This window comes from Aquarana catesbeiana, linkage group LG02 (assembly GCF_042186555.1).
Source record: "Aquarana catesbeiana isolate 2022-GZ linkage group LG02, ASM4218655v1, whole genome shotgun sequence".
NCBI classification, from domain to species: Eukaryota; Metazoa; Chordata; class Amphibia; order Anura; family Ranidae; genus Aquarana; species Aquarana catesbeiana.
This window is the reverse complement of record NC_133325.1, coordinates 331,762,000-331,780,327: the sequence shown is the minus strand read 5'-3', so window position 1 is coordinate 331,780,327 and position 18,328 is coordinate 331,762,000. Positions and strand designations below refer to the sequence as shown.

The window sequence follows — 18,328 nt, the reverse complement described above, 5'->3', positions numbered from 1 at the left end:
TGGGGCAGGGGCACTTTAATTTTTTTCGTTTTTTTTATTTGTTTTTGTATTTATTTTTGCGCTGCCTCTTTATTTTTTATTTTTTCAATTTTATTGCTATTGCAAGGAATGTAAACATCCTTTGTGATAGCAATAAGCAGTGACAGGTACTCTTTACTAAGAGCTCTGGGGTCTATAAAACCCCAGATCTCTCCTCGCCCTTAAAAGAATCTGATCACACCAATATTGGTATAATTGGATGCTTTCCCAAGCCAACATCTGGCAAAACCAGAAGTGACAAAATACTTATTGCTTCCTGTTTCCTATACTATAGAGATGATTGGAGATGTTCAGGTCCCCGTTCAGCTCTATGGTAAGCCGGTGAAAGTGTCGGCTTCAGAAGGCACCCCTCCCACTGCTTGTGAAAGCAATCCAGTGGCTAATTAGCCACTAGGATTGCTTTAACATTACAGAGCATAGACGGCTGAAAAAAATATATATACTGGGAGGATGCCTGTCATCCCAATATCTCCACTCAAAGTCCGCGATGTCATATGACATCCTACGAGCAGGAGGTAGTTGTAAATCCCTACTTATACCCAGTGAAGAGACTTTCGAGGAACTGAAATTACCTTCCGCAGAGCTCAGTTAGGAGAACAGAGAGCTGATTGGAGGGAAAGGACACCCCCTCCCTCTTCACACAGCACACAAGAACAGAGCTGTGGCTGTCAATCACAGGCTGTGTGCTGGTGATCCTTCTCTATCACGTTTTTTATATAGGTGTCAGGAAAACTTGTCAAAAGTGACTCAGATGCAGATAGCAGAGGAACAAGGCATCAGATGTAAATGGCACTCAGTACTCTGGATTGAGATACACCCACCCTAAGGGTGAGAGTTTACAACACACAGGCCATGAAAAGAGCACAAAATGGTGTGACAGCACTCAGAAAATGTTTGGAAAAGACATAAAAGTACTATAATAGAGGAAGTTGCAAAGATGGCTGTGTACAAGATGTGGATATTTTGGTTATGAAAGGATCATTTTGCATATATATCTTGTGCACATATTGCTCATTTAAATTTTGGGGTGAAGTGCTTGGTATATTTTAAAGATCACATTAAGATATTCTAGCGCTGTACTATTTGTTATTTTATATGTATGGTTTATATAGGGTGACTCACATTGGTGTTCTGGAAGAAGATACACTCAGTTGTTTACTTACAACATATTAATTTATAAATTAATTAATAAGTTAATTTCTCAAAGTTGAGATTAAACACTGTGGAATTGACTTACTAAAACTGGAGAGTACAAAATCCAGTGCAGCTCTGCATAGATACCAATCAGCTTCTCATTTTTTGCCACAGCTTAATTGAAACAGCTGAAGTTAGAAGCTGATTGACTATCACGCAGAGCTGCACCAGGTTTTGCACTTTCCAGTTTTAGTAAATCAACCCTGTGTGGGTACATTTTGTTTATATATACACCATGTATCGTGCTGCTCTGCAGTGTGTTAAGAAAATATGTGATTTCAGAGTGCATTGGGGTGCCATTCACAACCCTCATAATGTGCATTCCCACAACGCAAGTTGTATGAATGAACCCTAAATTGTGACCTTCTACATAATCCACTTAAACATTTTGTAGTGTTTATGTGGCAGGTGGGACTGAGAATGTAGTTATCCACTAAGGTAAGAAAATCAGGTGGTGAATAATGAATAACGAATTGATACAAGTATCGACAGCAATCATTGTTTTAGCTCTATGTTTATAAAGTATGACAACTAGTGTTAAATTTTTCTTTAATCTGTCTGCCATGAAAAACAAAAAAAGATTTGGGATAACATGTTTTGGGGACATGATACTGAAATTATTTGTCAACCAAAGTTCTTCACAAAGTTTCCGTAATGATACTTGTTTTGATATTCCATTCATCCTGCACACAGAACAATTAATATAAGATGATGAACAAACAGACAGTGTTAATTTAGTCGACTAAAATGACTAAAACATTTTAGTCAACTAAATGAATATTATTTTAGTCTACTAAAATACGACTAAAACTAAAACAACTGAATGAGTAAAATCAACTAAAACTAAACGGCATTTTAGTCAAAGGACTAAAGGACTCAAAGGACTAAAATGGGAATAAAACTAAAATGCCATGTTAGTCAAAAGACTAAAACTAAATTGAAATTTGACTTCAAAATGAATAATTAATTATTTTCACTCCAGCAGTATATAACAAGTTTGCAAATTGTAGAGAATTGTTAACTAATGCATTACAATTGAATTACACCCATTAGATTTTAGACGACTAAAATGAGTTTTAGTCAACTAAAATATACTGGAGATTTTAGTTGACTAAAACGTAGGATGTTTTAGTCGACTAAAATGTACTGGAGATTTAGACTAAATACAACTAAAACAGTTGCAGAAGACTAAAATGGGACTAAAACTAAAATGCCATTTTAGTCCTAAGACTAAAACTAAATCGAAATTTGCTGCCAAAATTAACACTGCAAACAGAGCAACATTTAAAAAATAAAGGTTATTTAATTATAAAATTCACTTCCAAGATACTTGAGTTGTTGATTAGTAGCAGTAAACTGCCTCTCTTGGGTCATTATAATATTACACACTGTGTTTGCTGTAAAGGGCCATCATAGTAATTTTAGCAGAAAAAAAGCTAAAACTATTAAAAATAGTAGAAAAACAGAGGACGGTAGAAGATATACCTCAAGAATAGGTATAGTTTTAAAATACTTTAGATCCATGCAAATTGAACAGGTTTCCAAATAACACATTTTATCTTATACTTTACTGCTGTCCTTTGATATCACTTCTGGAATCATCAAGGGTCCTGACGGTTTAAGGTTCTTTTGTATTTCCTGTTTATGTTATCAACTCCTTCCACATAGCATTATATGAAAGAAGGCAACCCTTGCCAAGAACAGGGGCTATGCATATCTGAAGGTATGCTGCAAACCCATAGAATACACAGGAAGGCATTTTGGCAAATCTCACCCTTGTCCGGCCACAATCTAGCAAGTTCTGTCTACAATAGATCCCTGTCCTCCACCCTGGACCAGCTCGTCCCCCTCACTACACACAGAATCAGGGCCCAACCCCTACATTAGCCTTCTTGATCGTTTCAGTCTGGATTTCACCCTCAATACTCCACAGAAGCTCAAACTAAAAAACCTTTTGACTGCCTTTCATACAGTTGACCACCCCTTCCTCCTCAAAATACTTTACTCCTTTGGTCTCAGTGACTGTACTTTTCTCATCCTACCTATCCCACCACACATTCAGTGTCACTTACAATTCTACTTCCTCCCCTCCTCTTTCTTTCTTCGTCTGGGTCCCCCCATGTTTCTGTTCTTGGATCTCTCCTTTCTTGATCTACACCTCCTCTCTGGGTCAGCGTATAGCCTCCCATGGCTTTCAATATAATTTCTACACTGGTGACATCCACATCTATCTCTCTAACCCTCAACTCACAACATCAGTTTTCTCACACATCACTAATTTACTGACTGGCACATCTGTGTGCATATCATACCACTTACTCATACTCAATCTTTCCAAAACCAAGCTCATAATATTTCCTCCCCCACGTATCCCTTCCCCTGACTTCTCTGTAAAGATCAATGGCACAGCCATCAACCTGCCCCCCCATGCCTGAGTTCTAGGTGTAATCCTGAACTTTGAACTCTCCCCTTTGATCCCACGTTCAATCACTGTCCAAAGCTTGCTGCCTCAACCTCCACAACATCTCCAAAATAAAGCTTGTCATTCACTCTCTGGTCATCTCTAACCCTGACTACTGCAACTCCCTCCTCAATTGATTACCTTTACATAGGCTGCCCAACTTCAGTCCATCATGAATGCTACTGCCAGACTTATCCACCTTACAAATCACCCAGCGTCTGCTATCCTTCTCTGCCAATCCCTCCATTGGCTGCCACTCACCCAATTAATTACATTCAAACAAACCTGCTCAGATATGGGTCTGATATGGATTTTGGGAGGGACTCCCATACTGTTTTTTTTATTTTGGCATGGGGTTCCACTTAAAGTCCATACCAGACCCGAAGGGCCTGGTATGGATTGGGGGGGACCCCACACCCTTTTTATTCTTACAATTTTCTATTGCCAGCAATAGTATTGCATTGCCCGCAATAGTATTGTATTGCCGGAAATTTAAATGTAATTTTTTTCTCCTTTAGAAATGTCAGTTTTTCTGCAGTAGGTTTTATACACGGTACAGATGCACCACTTTACAGACAGACTAAGGGGATCCCCCAGGCATAATATTTAGAGAAATTTTTCATTTTTATTGTTTCACTTTAAGCTCTTGCTTACTGGGCACTTAAACCCCCCTCCTGCCCAGGCCAATTTTCAGCTTTCAGTGCTGTCACACTTTGAATGACAATTGCGCGGTCATGTAACACTGTACATAAATGTAATTTTTATCATTTTTTTCACACAAATAGAGCTTTCTTTTGGTGGTATTTAATCACTACTGGGGTTTTTATTTTTTGCTAAACAAACAAAAAAAGACAGAAAATTTAGAAAAAAAAACATATTTTGTTATAAAATTTTGCAAACAGGTAATTTCTCTCCTTCATCGATATGCGCTGATGAGGCTGCACTGATGGGCACTGATAGGCTTCACTGATAGGCACTGATAGGCACAGAAAAGGCGGCACAGATAAGATGGCACTGATGGGCATTGATAAGACAGCACTGATGAGGCAGCACTGATGGGCCCTGATAGGTGGCACTGATAGGTGGAACTGATGAGTGGCACTGATGGGCACTGAAGGGCACTGGTCGGTGTCATTGATAGGTAGCACTCATATATGGCACTGATGGACACTGATAGGTGGCACTGATGAGCACTGGTAGGTGGCACTGGTAGGCAGCACTGGTGATGAGGTACTGATTGGTGACATTGATAGGTGACACTGTGGGCACTGATAGATGGCACTGTGGGCACTGATGGGTGGCACTGTGGGTAATGGTATGTGGTGCTGATGGGCACTGGTAGGCGGCACTGTTGTGCACTGTTAGGTGGAACTGGCAGGTGGCACTGGTGGGCACAGATGACTCCACAGCTGCTTTCCTTGATCAGGAACTAATTATTTTCACTCCAGCAGTATAGAGTTTGCAAATTGTAGAGAATTGTTAACTAATGCATTACAATTGAATTACACCCATTCGATTTTAGACGACTAAAATGAGTTTTAGTCAACTAAAATATACTGGAGATTTTAGTCGACTAAAACGTAGGACGTTTTAGTCGACTAAAATGTACTGGAGATTTAGTAGACTAAATACGACTAAAACTAAAACAATTGCAGAAGACTAAAATGGGACTAAAACTAAAATGCCATTTTAGTCCTAAGACTAAAACTAAATCGAAATTTGCTGCCAAAATTAACACTCCAAACAGAGCAACATTTAAAAAAATAAAGGTTATTTAATTACAAAATTCACTTCCAAGATACTTAAGTTGTTGATTAGTAGCAGTAAACTGCCTCTCTTTGCTCATTATAATACTACTCACTGTATTTGCTGTAAAGGGCCATCATAGTCATTTTATTTTTTTTTACATTTAAAAGGTATTTATTAATGAAAATAAAGTGTACAATCTGAATTATGATGAGGTTACAATTAAAATCACATTTAAATCATACAAAAATAGGTAACAAATATAGGTTGAATTTCAAAGTGTCGATGAAACATAGACAGATAATCTAGAGCAGTGGTTATCAACCTTTCTAGTGTCGTGACCCCTTGCTAAAATGTCCTAAGTTGTGGGGACCCCTAACAGTAAAATTATTTTCGTTGGTCATTTCATTGCTGTAATTTTGCGACTGTTATGAATCGAAATATAAATATCTGATATGCAGGATGTATTTTCATTCCTACAAATTTAACATTTTAAAGCGTAGTGATTAATCACAAAAACAATCTGTAATATACAGCGCAAAATATTTATTTAACATATAAGTTACAAATTAATAAAATGCGGGCGGGCAGCGGGGCACATTGGGAGCATTGATATGGCATGGGAGCAGCATTTGATGGTACAGTGGGAGCATTGGATATGGCACATATATATCAACATTTGTGGATCTTTTCTGGGGTGGTGTACCAGTGAGTAAGAATTTTGTACGCTGTTTCTTGCATCCTCGTGCTGAGAGAACATTTGTGAGCCAAGATAAATGCTCTTTTCCACTGTGAGTCTGTGATTGTTATCCTTAGGCTGTTCGACCATCTCTCCCTGCACTTATCTACTAACGACTCCCTCGAGGTCTGCAGCCACATGTAGGCAATTGAGGTCATTTTTAGCACTTGTTCTCACCGACTCCACCTCCATGAGGTCCCTAGTGAAGTGTCTTTTGGGTGTGGTGTTAATTATATAATTGCGTATCAATTAAAATCACATTTAAATCATACAAAAATATGTCCACAGGGGAAGAGAAGGTATGTTATTTTCGATCCTGAACTCGGTCAGATCTTTTATTTTCTTGTTGGTGACACAGTGGTATGCTAAAAGTGGAAGTTTTTTATCAGAAGGTCGCAGTAATTGATTTCCCATCCCAGGTGGAAATTCCGGATTATTTTGAAGTGGTGTAAGGGGGCTAGGTGAGGAAGTGAATTTGAGCTGTTTGGACAAGTGGTGGAAAATTCAGAGTGTGGTCCCTATTAGGGGGTGGTTTTTCAGTATTGGTGGATAATTTTGTTTAGGTATCCAGGGAGAGAAATGTAAGGGAATTGGGCTTAAGTCATTTTCCAATGACACCCAATCTTTCATGATTGCGTGGCAGTGCCAGTCTAAAATTCTAGCTATGTGGGTGGCGTGATAGTAAGTTTTGAAATCCAGTATCCCCATTCCCCCTGAGCCTTGAGTGGTTAGTAGGGAGACTTTAATGCGTGGTGATTTGTGTGCCCATATGAATCTCATTAGAATGGACTGGAGAGACTTAAAAAAGCTTTGGGGTATTTTGATAGGTAAAGAGCATAACAGGTAAAGGACTCTAGGTAGTATGGTCATTTTGCAAATGGCGGCCCTGCCAAACCAGGAGAAGAACTTATTGTGCCAATTTAGTAGATCTCCCTCATTGATTTTGAGAAGAGGAAGAAAATTGCGTGAGAGAAAATGGAATCTAGTTTAGGAGTCAACCATATTCCTAGGTATTTGATGGCTTGCGATTCCCACTTGAAGGAGCTGTTGTCCTTAATTGTCTTCAATTTGGTTTCTGGAAGCGAGATATTTATTGCTTCTGATTTTTAATAATTTATTTTAAGATTAGATATGTAACCAAAGATTTCAAACTCCTTCAAGAGGGAGGGGACAGATAGATGTGGGTCAGTCAAGAAAAATAGAAGGTCATCAGCATAGGCTGCCTCTTTGAATTCCTTCTTTGCTACTTTGAAACCTCATGTGGTGGTGTTGGAGATTATTTGTCTAATAAATGGTTCTAGTGAGATGATAAATAACAGGGGGAACAGGGGGCATCCCTGTCTAGTTTCATTTCCTATATTTACTTTATCTGATAAGGTAACATTTATTTTGAGTCTAGCTGATGGATTTTGATAAAGGGAGGAAATCCAGGTCATCATATTTGATCCCAAGCCTATGTGTCTGCATGTCTCAAACATGTAGTCCCATGCTACTCGATCGAAGGCCTTCTCCGCATCGGTGGACAGGAGAAGACCCTCGATTTTTCGCTTGTGTGCCGCGTATATCAAATCCAGTGCTTTAGTGACATTATCCCTGGCCTCTCTTCCGTGCATAAACCCTGCTTGGTCTGGTCCTATCAGGTCACCTAATAAAGGTTTCAATCTGGTAGAGATAATTTTCACCATTATCTTTACATCTAAATTCAATAGTGAGATGGGCCTATAACTGGTACAGTGTAATGGGTCCTTGTCTGGTTTAAGTATGACTGTGATGTACACGGATAGGAATTCTGGTGGGATAGTACTTGTTGTCGATAGTGAGTTCAGTGCGTCTTGGAGGTGTATAGCCAGTGTGTCAACAAATGTCCGGGCCTGGGCTTTTGCCCGTTTTTAGGTCCTTTTGCCAATTTGATTTCTGACAAGTCTAACGGACTCTCAAGGTTTATGGCCTCTTCTGTTCCCAAAGACGGGAGACCAGAGTCCTTCAAGAACTCCTGTATTGCCTGAATTCTATCTCCTTGGAGATTGGGTGGTCTGTGTTGGGGCGGGAGGTTGTAAAGATTAGTGTAGAACTCTTGAAAGTGTTTCGCTATTTTGTCAGTGGTCCTGTCAACATTACTTCTTGTGTCTTGAATGCCTGAGATATTGTTTTTAGTAGTGATATTTTTCAGGGTCCTGGTGAGTAGATGTCCAGATTTGTCTCCTTGTTCATAGTAAACCTTTTTCTTAAAAGAAAAGGAGTCTTTTGGATTTAGAATCTAGAAGCTGTTTGAGTGTCTTTCTAGTCTCAAGAAGTGTCAATGCTGATTGTACGGATAGGGACTGCTTGTGTAAGGTTTCAAGTTGCCGTATTTTTTGTGATAGCTTCATGATTTTCTTGTCTCTTTCCCTCTTTTTTTGAGATCCCATTTTGATCAAGTCCCCCCTTATGGAGCATTTGTGGGCCTCCCACAGTATTAGTGGGTCAATACCAGGAGTCCTATTGAGCTCAAAAAATTCTTTCAAGGCTGTGTTCAGTTTTGGTTGTAGGATGGGGTCTGTAATGAGGGAGGAGTTTAGTCTCCACATGCTGGAGTTGGCGGGTGCAACCTTTAAGTTTAAGCATAAAGAAGTTGGGGTGTGGTCTGAAAATGTCTGGATCCCTATGTTGGCCTCATTGACTATATGGAGATCTCTTTGTGAGATAAAGAGGTAGTCAATCCTGGAGTGACGGTTATGGGGGATCGAGTAAAAAGAGATCTTCTGGATGTAAGAAACGCCATGTGTCCACTAAATTTAGTGAGTGGAGGAGGGTTTTTTAAAGTTTTAAAGGTGATGAAAGATTACCCTGATGAAGTGTCCATTAATGGATTAAGGGGGATATTAGAGTCCCCTCCCAGTATTAGGCGACCTGAGCTGAAGCCCTCCAAAACCTTCACTAGTTTTCTACAAAAGGGTAAGTGAGATGTATTGGGGAAATATACGTTTGCCAGGGTAGTAGGAACTCCAAACCATGTGCCTTTTAAGAAAATGTATCTTCCCCCCGGATCTACCAGTTTGTCATTTATCTCAAATGATGCCTCCCTACTTATCAAAATGGAGACCCCCTTTGATTTGGAGGCATCATTAGTGGCGTGGTGTGCCTCAGTGAAATATGAGTCGGTGAGCCTAGGAGCATGGTTTGTCTTGAAATGAGTCTCCTGTAAAAATACTATCTTAGGCTTACCTTTTTTCAGTTCTCTAAGGAGAGTAGATCTTTTTTCTGGAGTATTCAAGCCTTTGACATTGTGGGATACCACCGTGGGAATACGGCCAAGCGCTGAATAAGCCATTGTACAGGTGCAGGGAGCGATGGTGGACCGCGTCAGCAACCACAACTAGATAAAGATGGATACCAGTTAGCGTTATACACTTATTTTAGTTATATCACTTCAAGTAGTAGCTAGGACAAATTGAGAAATAGCAGAAGAGTGAGAAGAATAGAGAGTAGAGAGACAAAGGAGAGGGGATGCGTGAAAAATGACTCGTCCAAACAGTAATGCTGTCTGGGTGAGTCAAATCTTAGTGCACGAAGGATAGCTGAAAGCCGCCCTTCAGAACACTTTGTGGGAACGTGGGAGACTCACGGCCTGAGTAATAACTGCTGCTGTCTAGATGAGGGTAGTAAATAGCAGTCAGAGGATGTGGAGAAGTCAGACCCTGGCCTAATTAAGCTAATTAACAGTGCCTAATGGTCTCAGAATGAAAATTACGTCACCAGGGTCTGGAGAGGTGTCAAAGTCCAGTTAATCTTCAAGGCTTGATCTAGCCTAATCCAGGATCCTCCAGTGATGGTATAGATATTCCATTATCTCACAGGTATGGTATCACTGTCCTGGAGAGAGAGTTGAAACTCTAATGCCCCGTACACACGGTCAGATTTTCTGACGGAAAATGTGTGATAGGACCTTGTTGTCTGAAATTCCGACCGTGTGTAGGCTCCATCAAACATTTTCCATCGGATTTTCCGACACACAAAGTTTGAGAGCAGGCTATAAAATTTTCCGACAACAAAATCCGGAATTTCCAATCATGTGTACACAAATCCGACGCACAAAGTGCCATGCATGCTCAGAATAAATAAAGAGATGAAAGCTATTGGCTACTGCCCGGTTTATAGTCCCGTAGTACGTGTTTTACGTCACCGCGTTCAGAATGATCGGATTTTCCGACAACTTTGTGTGACCGTGTGTATGCAAGACAAGTTTGAGCCAACATCCGTCAGAAAAAATCCTAGGATTTTGTTGTCGGAATGTCCGATCAATGTCCGACCGTGTGTACAGGGCATTTGTCATGTGCTAGACTTTTAAAGAACCATGATGGCTGTAAAACTCCTGCGTTATAATCCATGCATAAGTATAGTGAGTATAAGTATAGTGAAGTCACTTGCAGGGTTACAGGAGGTGGACTCTGCATAGTGTGGATTAAATCCTTTTTTAGTATTTAGGTACAGCTCCTACTTCATGTTTAAGAGCAGAACGTAAGGACAGCCTGAAAACAATGAACTTTTTGTAAATGCACATGATCATCCTCAACATGGGATTAGATCTCTAATCAGTCAAAAGAGATCGTCCGGTGGCAGTCTGAACAGATTTAAACATAGAACTGAAAGAGGTCACTATTGTTTTAATCAAGCATCCAATGAGCCCCTGTAGGAATGAGCTTTGCTGTGTGGAGTGCCCATTGCTTGCCCTTCCTGTCTGCTATACCTTTGCTTCTTGGAGTGGTGCTTCTCTGGAGTTGCTAGCGGTGAATGTGGTGGGCTCCTATCCTTGGGGGGGGGTAGGGTGAACTCTTGATACCACTCAAGAAGATCGATGTGACCTAGTTGTAGAGCGTTGCAGAATTCGGGGAGATCATTTGGCGTACGGAGAGTATGTTGTTTGCCATTATGTGACACTAGGAGCGCGAAAGGGAAGTGACATGTGTAGCGGAGGTCCTTTTCCCTGAGCACATCCAGCAAAGGTTGCAGTGCCCTGCGATTCTTTAGTGTGATTTGGGAGAGGTCTTGAAAGAGCTTTATATTTTCACCGTTGAACACTATCTGCTCATTTCTGCATGCCTTATACATGATCTCTTCTTTAAGGGAGAAATTTTGCAGGCAGCAAATGATGTCACGGGGTGGTAAAGTGTCTGGGCCTCTGGCTCTGAGGGCCCTATGAGCCCGGACAAACTCAATGTCAGAGTCCTCAGGTTTTTCCAAGAGGCTGTTGAAGACCCTTTGCAGGACAGGAATTATTTGCTCAGCATTAACTGATTCCGGTATGCCACGTACTCTAATGTTATTCCTCCTCCCCCTATTATCGAGGTCTTCGAGATGTCTGTTCATCTCGATAAAATGGAGTGCATGGGAGGAGGTAACTCTGTCTAGTCTAAGTAGAGCTTTATCTCTGTTCTTTCCTGCTGTTTCAGCAGTGGCCATCTTTTCAGTCAGGACAAGCAGGTTAGTCTTAAGATCTGTAATGGCTGCAGAAAAGGAGGCTTTGATGTCTGCAGCAAAGCCAGACATGTCTGCGTAGGTTAGGGGATGGTCGGGTCTTGTATCTCTCCTAACTTTATCCTCTGTAACAGATTGGGAGTCCTCGCTGAGATCCTCCTCATGGTGTACCGGTGCCATCTTGCCTCCTGCAGTGACTCTGTATCGCTGCTTGATTCTTGAATATCTCCAAGATATTTCTTCCTGCGGATACAGCTGTGAAACGGCGGGGTCTAGAGTGTTGTGAGTAGTGGTTTTGTTTGTTCATCATCGGTATTCGTTCAGCAGAGATGATGAATAGAGACTCGGGTCTGACGGAGCTCCTCTGTTAGGCTTCCATCTCCGCCGCGAGCCAAGCCACGCCCCCCATCATAATAATTTTAGCAGAAAAAAGCTAAAACTATTAAAAATAGTAGAAAAACAGAGGATGGTAGAAGATATACCTCCAGAATAGGTATAGTTTTAAAATACTTTAGATCCGTGCAAATTGAACAGGTTTCCAAATAACACATTTTATCTTTTACTTTACTGCTGTCCTTTGATATCACTTCTGGAATCATCAAGGGTCCTGACGGTTTATAGTTCTTTTGTATTTCCTGTTTATGTTATCAACTCCTTCCACATAGCATTATATGAAAGAAGGCAACCCTTGCCAAGAACAGGGACTATGCATATCTGAAGGTATGCTGCAAACCCATAGAATACACAGGAAGGCATTTTGGCAAATCTCACCCTTGTCCGGCCTCAATCTAGCAAGTTCTGTCTACAATAGGTCCCTGTCCTCCACCTTGGACCAGCTCGCCCCCCTAACTACACACAGAATCAGGGACCAACCCCTACATTAGCCTTCTTGATCGTTTCAGTCTGGATTTCACCCTCAATACTCCACAGAAGCTCAAACTAAAAAACCTTTTGTCTGCCTTTCATACAGTTGACCACCCCTTCCTCCTCAAAACACTTTACTCCTTTGGTCTGGGTGACTGTACTTTTCTCATCCTACCTATCCCACCACACATTCAGTGTCACTTACAATTCTACTTCCTCCCCTCCTCTTCCTTTCTTCGTCTGGGTCCCCCCATGTTTCTGTTCTTGGATCTCTCCTATTCTTGATCTACACCTCCTCTCTGGGTCAGCGTATAGCCTCCCATGGCTTTCAATATAATTTCTACACTGGTGACACCTACATCTATCTCTCTAACCCTCAACTCACAACATCAGTTTTCTCACACATCACTAATTTACTGACTGGCACATCTGTGTGGATATCATACCACTTACTCATACTCAATCTTTCCAAAACCAAGCTCATAATATTTCCTCCCCCACATATCCCTTCCCCTGACTTCTCTGTAAAGATCAATGGCACAGCCATCAACCTGCCCCCCCATGCCAGAGTTCTAGGTGAAATCCTGAACTTTGAACTCTCCCCTTTGGTCTCACATTCAATCACTGTCCAAAGTTTGCTGCCTCAACCTCCACAACATCTCCAAGATAAAGCATGTCATTCACTCTCTGGTCATCTCTAACCTTGACTACTGCAACTCCCTCCTCAATTGATTACTTTTACATAGGCTGCCCAACTTCAGTCCATCATGAATGCTGCTGCCAGACTTATCCACCTTACAAATCACCCAGCGTCTGCTACCCTTGTCTGCCAATCCCTCCATTGGCTGCCACTCACCCAATTAATTCAATTCAAACAAACCTGCTCAGATATGGGTCTGATATGGATTTTGGGAGGGACTCCCACACTGTTTTTTTTTTATTTTGGCATGAGGTTCCACTTAAAATCCATACCAGACCTGAAGGGCCTGGTATTGATTGGGGGGACCCCACGCCGTTTTTATTCTTACATTTTTCTATTGCCAGCAATAGTTTTGTATTGCCCACAATAGTATTGTATTGCCGGAAATTTAAATGTAATTCTTTTTTTTCTCTAGAAATGTCAGTTTTTCTGCAGTACGTTTTATACATGGTACAGGTGTACCACTTTACAGGCAGACTAAGGGGATCCCCCAGGCATAATATTTAGAGGAATTTTTCATTTTTATTGTTTCACTTTAAGCACTTGCTTACTGGGCACTTAAACCCCCCTCCTGCCCAGGCCAATTTTCAGCTTTCAGCGCCGTCACACTTTGAATGACAATTGCACGGTCATGCAACACTGTACATAAATGTAATTTTTATCATTTTTTTCACACAAATAGAGCTTTCTTTTGGTGGTATTTAATCACTACTGGGGTTTTTATTTTTTGCTAAACAAACAAAAAAAGACAGAAAATTTAGAAAAAAAAACATGTTTCATAGTTTGTTATAAAATTTTGCAAACAGGTAATTTCTCTCCTTCATTGATATGCGCTGATGAGGCTGCACTGATGGGCACTGATAGGCTTCACTGATGGGCACTGATAGGCACAGAAAAGGCGGCACAGATAAGGTGGCACTGATGGGCATTGATGGGTGGCACTGATGGGCACTGGTAGGTGGCAATGGTAGGCAGCACTGGTGATGAGGTACTGATTGGTGACATTGATAGATGACACTTTGGGCACTGATGGGTGGCACTGTGGGTAATGGAATGTGGCGCTGATGGGCACTGGTAGGCGGCACTGTTGTGCACTGTTAGGTGGAACTGGCAGGTGGCACTGGTGGGCACAGATGACTCCACAGCTGCTTTCCTTGATCGGGAATGATGTCCGTCTGACAGCCAACGGGCATCGGCTTTTTTTTTTCTCCTTGTGCTATCAGCGTGATGAGAAAAAATACCGGCTCTGTTTACATGACATGATTAGCTGTCATTGGCTGACAGTTGATCATGTGATAAGGGGTCTCATAGACTCGCTGATAACAGAGGGGGCCACGCGTATTGACGCCCTCCCATCATTCGGCTATAGCGCAGACGGAAAGGGGTTAAGCATCATTAAAATCACTGCTCGTTAAAATCAATCTTTTTAAAAGTTTTTTTTTGCATTGATACATGTCCCCCAGGGAAGTACCCAAGCTCTCATACCCTTTTTATTGCCAATAACTTGCATATACTGTAAGCCTTCAAAATGAGTCTTTTCATTTTTTACGTTTGGGTCCCATAGACTTCCATAGGTTCGGAGTTCGGATACAAACTTTTGCTATGTTCGGGAGTTCTGGTGCAAACTGAACAGGAGGGTGTTTGGCCCATCTCTACTCTCTTACACTTCTGACTCAGGGCCCCTGATAGTGTAAACAGGAGGTACAGGAGTGCAAAGTGGCATGAGTGCCTGTGGGTCTTGCTAGCAGCAGAGCAGGTGTCCACACTAGGCCGGGGTAGTTATCAGTGTTCTTCAGTGAAGCAGGCAAGCTGTATGGCAGCTGGTGGGCAGCATACTGAAGTGAACTGGTACTGACGACAGCAGGAGAAGCATATACTGGCAGCAGACAGTAGATGAGCAGACACAGCTGGATGGTGGGCAGGTACCTATGTCAGCAAGAGGAATGGCAGAGTCAGGCAGGCTGAGTCATACACTGGAGGGACAGATCAGGTACAGAGGCACAGGCAAGAGTGTGGTCAGGGAACAAGCTGTGTCAGGAGCCAATCAGTGGAGCAGTAGCAAATGGAGCAAGCAGCAGCGGTAGTCAGAAGACAAGCCAAGGTCAATACAGATGGATTTCAGGGAGTAGTCAGGACAAGCTGGGTCAGCAAATTAATTCAGGATACAGGAACCTAGGGTCTCAGGTCACACGGAAAGCTGAAGACAAAGCAACACTGAACCTGAGTACTAGTTCAGCTTTAATAGTCCCTTTGGCACCACCACCATCTGTCACCAGTGTGAGTGAGCATGCAGAGGTTTACAACCACTTCAATGAACTCTGACAGAACTCTTATATTGAACATGCAAAAACAAAATGTTATGTTATAATAAACATAATAACAAATTATGTTATTGCGATAACCTGCAATTACATTTATGTGAGACACTTAACTAAAACAGCTTGTGTTTCAATAGATCTTGAAAGGAGAACTAGAAATTAAAAAGAAGACATTGGATACATTGAACTCTCTAAGCCAGGATCTCTTTTCCACATTGAAAAATAGGATGGTGTCTCAGAAAAATGATGCCAGATTGGAAAACTTTGCTCAGAGGTGGGATGATCTTGTGAAGAAGCTGGAAAGCAGTACCAAGAAGGTAGGTTGTAAGTTACTTAACAGTATGTACAGTATCTCACAAAAGTGAGTATACCCATCACATTTTTGTAAATATTTTATTATATCTTTTCATGTGACAACATTGAAGAAATTACACGTTTCTACAATGTAAAAATTGGGCCCAATTAGCCATTTTCCCTCCCCAATGAAACGTGACTCATTAGTGTTACAAGGTCTCAGGTGTGAGTGGGGAGCAGGTGTGTTAAATTTGGTGTTAGCGCTCTCACTCTCTCATACTGGTCACTGAAAGTTCAACATGGCACCTCATAGCAAAGAACTCTATGAGGATCTGAAAAAAATAATTATTGCTCACATAAAGATGGCTTAGGCTATAAGAAGATTGCCAAGACCCTGAAACTGACCTGCAGCATTGTGGCCAAGACCATACAGCAGTTTAACAGGACAGGTTCCACTCAGAACAGTGGACCAAAGAAGTTGAGTGCACATGCTAAGTGTCATATACAGAGGTTGTCTTTGAGAAAAAGACGTATGAGTGCTGCCAGCATTGCTGTAGAGGTTGAAGGGGAGGGGGGTCAGCCTGTCAGTGCTCAGACCATACGCCGCACACTGCATCAAATTGGTCTGCATGGCTGTCGTCCCAGAAGGAAGCCTCTTCTAAAGATGATGCACAAGAAAGCCCGCAAACAGTTGGCTGAAGACAAGCAGACTAAGGACATGGATTACTGGAACCATGTCCTGTGGTCTGATGTGACCAAGATAAACTTATTTGGTTCGGATGGTGTCAAGCGTGTGTGGCGGCAACCAGGTGAGGAGTTCAAAGACAAGTGTGTCTTGCCTACAGTCAATCATGGTGGTGGGAGTGTCATGGTCTGGGGCTGCATGAGTGCTAACGGCACTGGGGAGCTACAGTTCATTGAGGAAACCATGAATGCCAACATGTACTGTGACATACTGAAGCAGAGCATGATCCCCTCCCTTTGGAGATTGGGCCGCAGGCAGTATTCAAACACACCTCCAAGACAACCACTGCATTGCTAAAGAAGCTGAGGGTAAAGGTGATGGACTGGCAAAGCATGTCTCCAGACCTAAACCCTATTGAGCTTCTGTGGGGTTTCCTCAAACGGAAGGTGGAGGAGCGCAAGGTCTCTAACATCCACCAGCTCTGTGATGTCGTCATGGAGGAGTGGAAGAGGACTCTAGTGGCAACCTGTGAAGCTCTGGTGTAGTCCATGCCCAAGAGGGTGAAGGCAGTGCTGGAAAATAGTGATGGCCATACAAAATATTGACACTTTGGGCCCAATTTGGACATTTTCACTTAGGGGTGTACTCACTTTTGTTGCCAGTGGTTTAGACAATAATGGCTGTGTTGAGATATTTTGAGGGGACAGCAAATTTACACTGTTATGCCCCGTACACACGGTCGGACTTTGTTCGGACATTCCGACAACAAAATCCTAGGATTTTTTCCGACGGATGTTGGCTCAAACTTGTCTTGCATACACACGGTCACACAAAGTTGTCGGAAAATCCAATCGTTCTAAACGCAGTGACGTAAAACACGTACGTCGGGACTATAAACGGGGCAGTGGCCAATAGCTTTCATCTCTTTATTTATTCTGAGCATGCGTGGCACTTTGTCCGTCGGATTTGTGTACACATGATCGGAATTTCCGACAGCGGATTTTGTTGTCGGAAAATTTTATCTCCTGCTCTCCAACTTTGTGTGTCGGAAAATCCGATGGAAAATGTCCGATGGAGCCCACACACGGTCGGAATTTCCGACAACACGCTCCGATCGGACATTTTCCATCGGAAAATCCGACCGTGTGTACGGAGCATTATACAAGCTGTACACTCACTACTTTACATTGTAGCAAAGTGTCATTTCTTCAGTGTTGTCACATGAAAAGATATAATAAAATATTTACAAACATGTGAGGGGTGTACTCATTTTTGTTAGATGCTGTAGGTACATAATATATATACATATACTCTTAGTTCTGTTTCAACTTGTGACTGGTGTCCTTCTGGTGTATAATTAACCGGGCGTCTTCTGCCATTGTTTGGGGAAAAGAGTCAACACTGGGTTCTTTCTAATGAGACAATCTCACCCTTTGAAACAATGGGGTTATTTACCCTGGCTTTATTTTAATCAAAGGCTCTGCTATCTGGATCTCAAAACACTAGTTTGACCATTGTCAGTTGGTTTCGTGTCAAGTGGCACCATTGTTCATGTTACTCTGCTTCAACATAATGTTTGTATATTGACCTCTGGAGAGCTCTGTATATTGACCACTGGAGAGGATAATTTAATCAAACTTTTCTGTTGGGGGGGGCGCTCTCCTGGAATGATGACTCCTTGGCTGAGTGTTTCATGAATTATGAAAATTTGTAAGTATCCCGGCCATGACAAAATTCCCCTTTGCATTCCAGGTATGTAAGGGAAACCTGCATGATATTCACTCCATAACATGGCATGATCAGAAGTTTTTTTTTTTTAGCTTCTACTGATAGA

At 41.8% G+C, this 18,328-nt stretch overlaps 1 protein-coding gene across 1 annotated transcript in view; it reads left to right on the top strand.

Annotated features, from left to right (window-relative positions):
* The window catches only part of DMD (dystrophin), a 3,507,873-nt gene that overhangs the window by 900,943 nt on the left and 2,588,602 nt on the right, over window positions 1-18,328 (top strand). Inside the window, exon 15 of the mRNA XM_073614841.1 lies at window positions 15,653-15,832. Coding sequence (XP_073470942.1) covers window positions 15,653-15,832 — 180 coding nt within the window. The remainder of the gene's footprint in view (window positions 1-15,652; window positions 15,833-18,328) is intronic.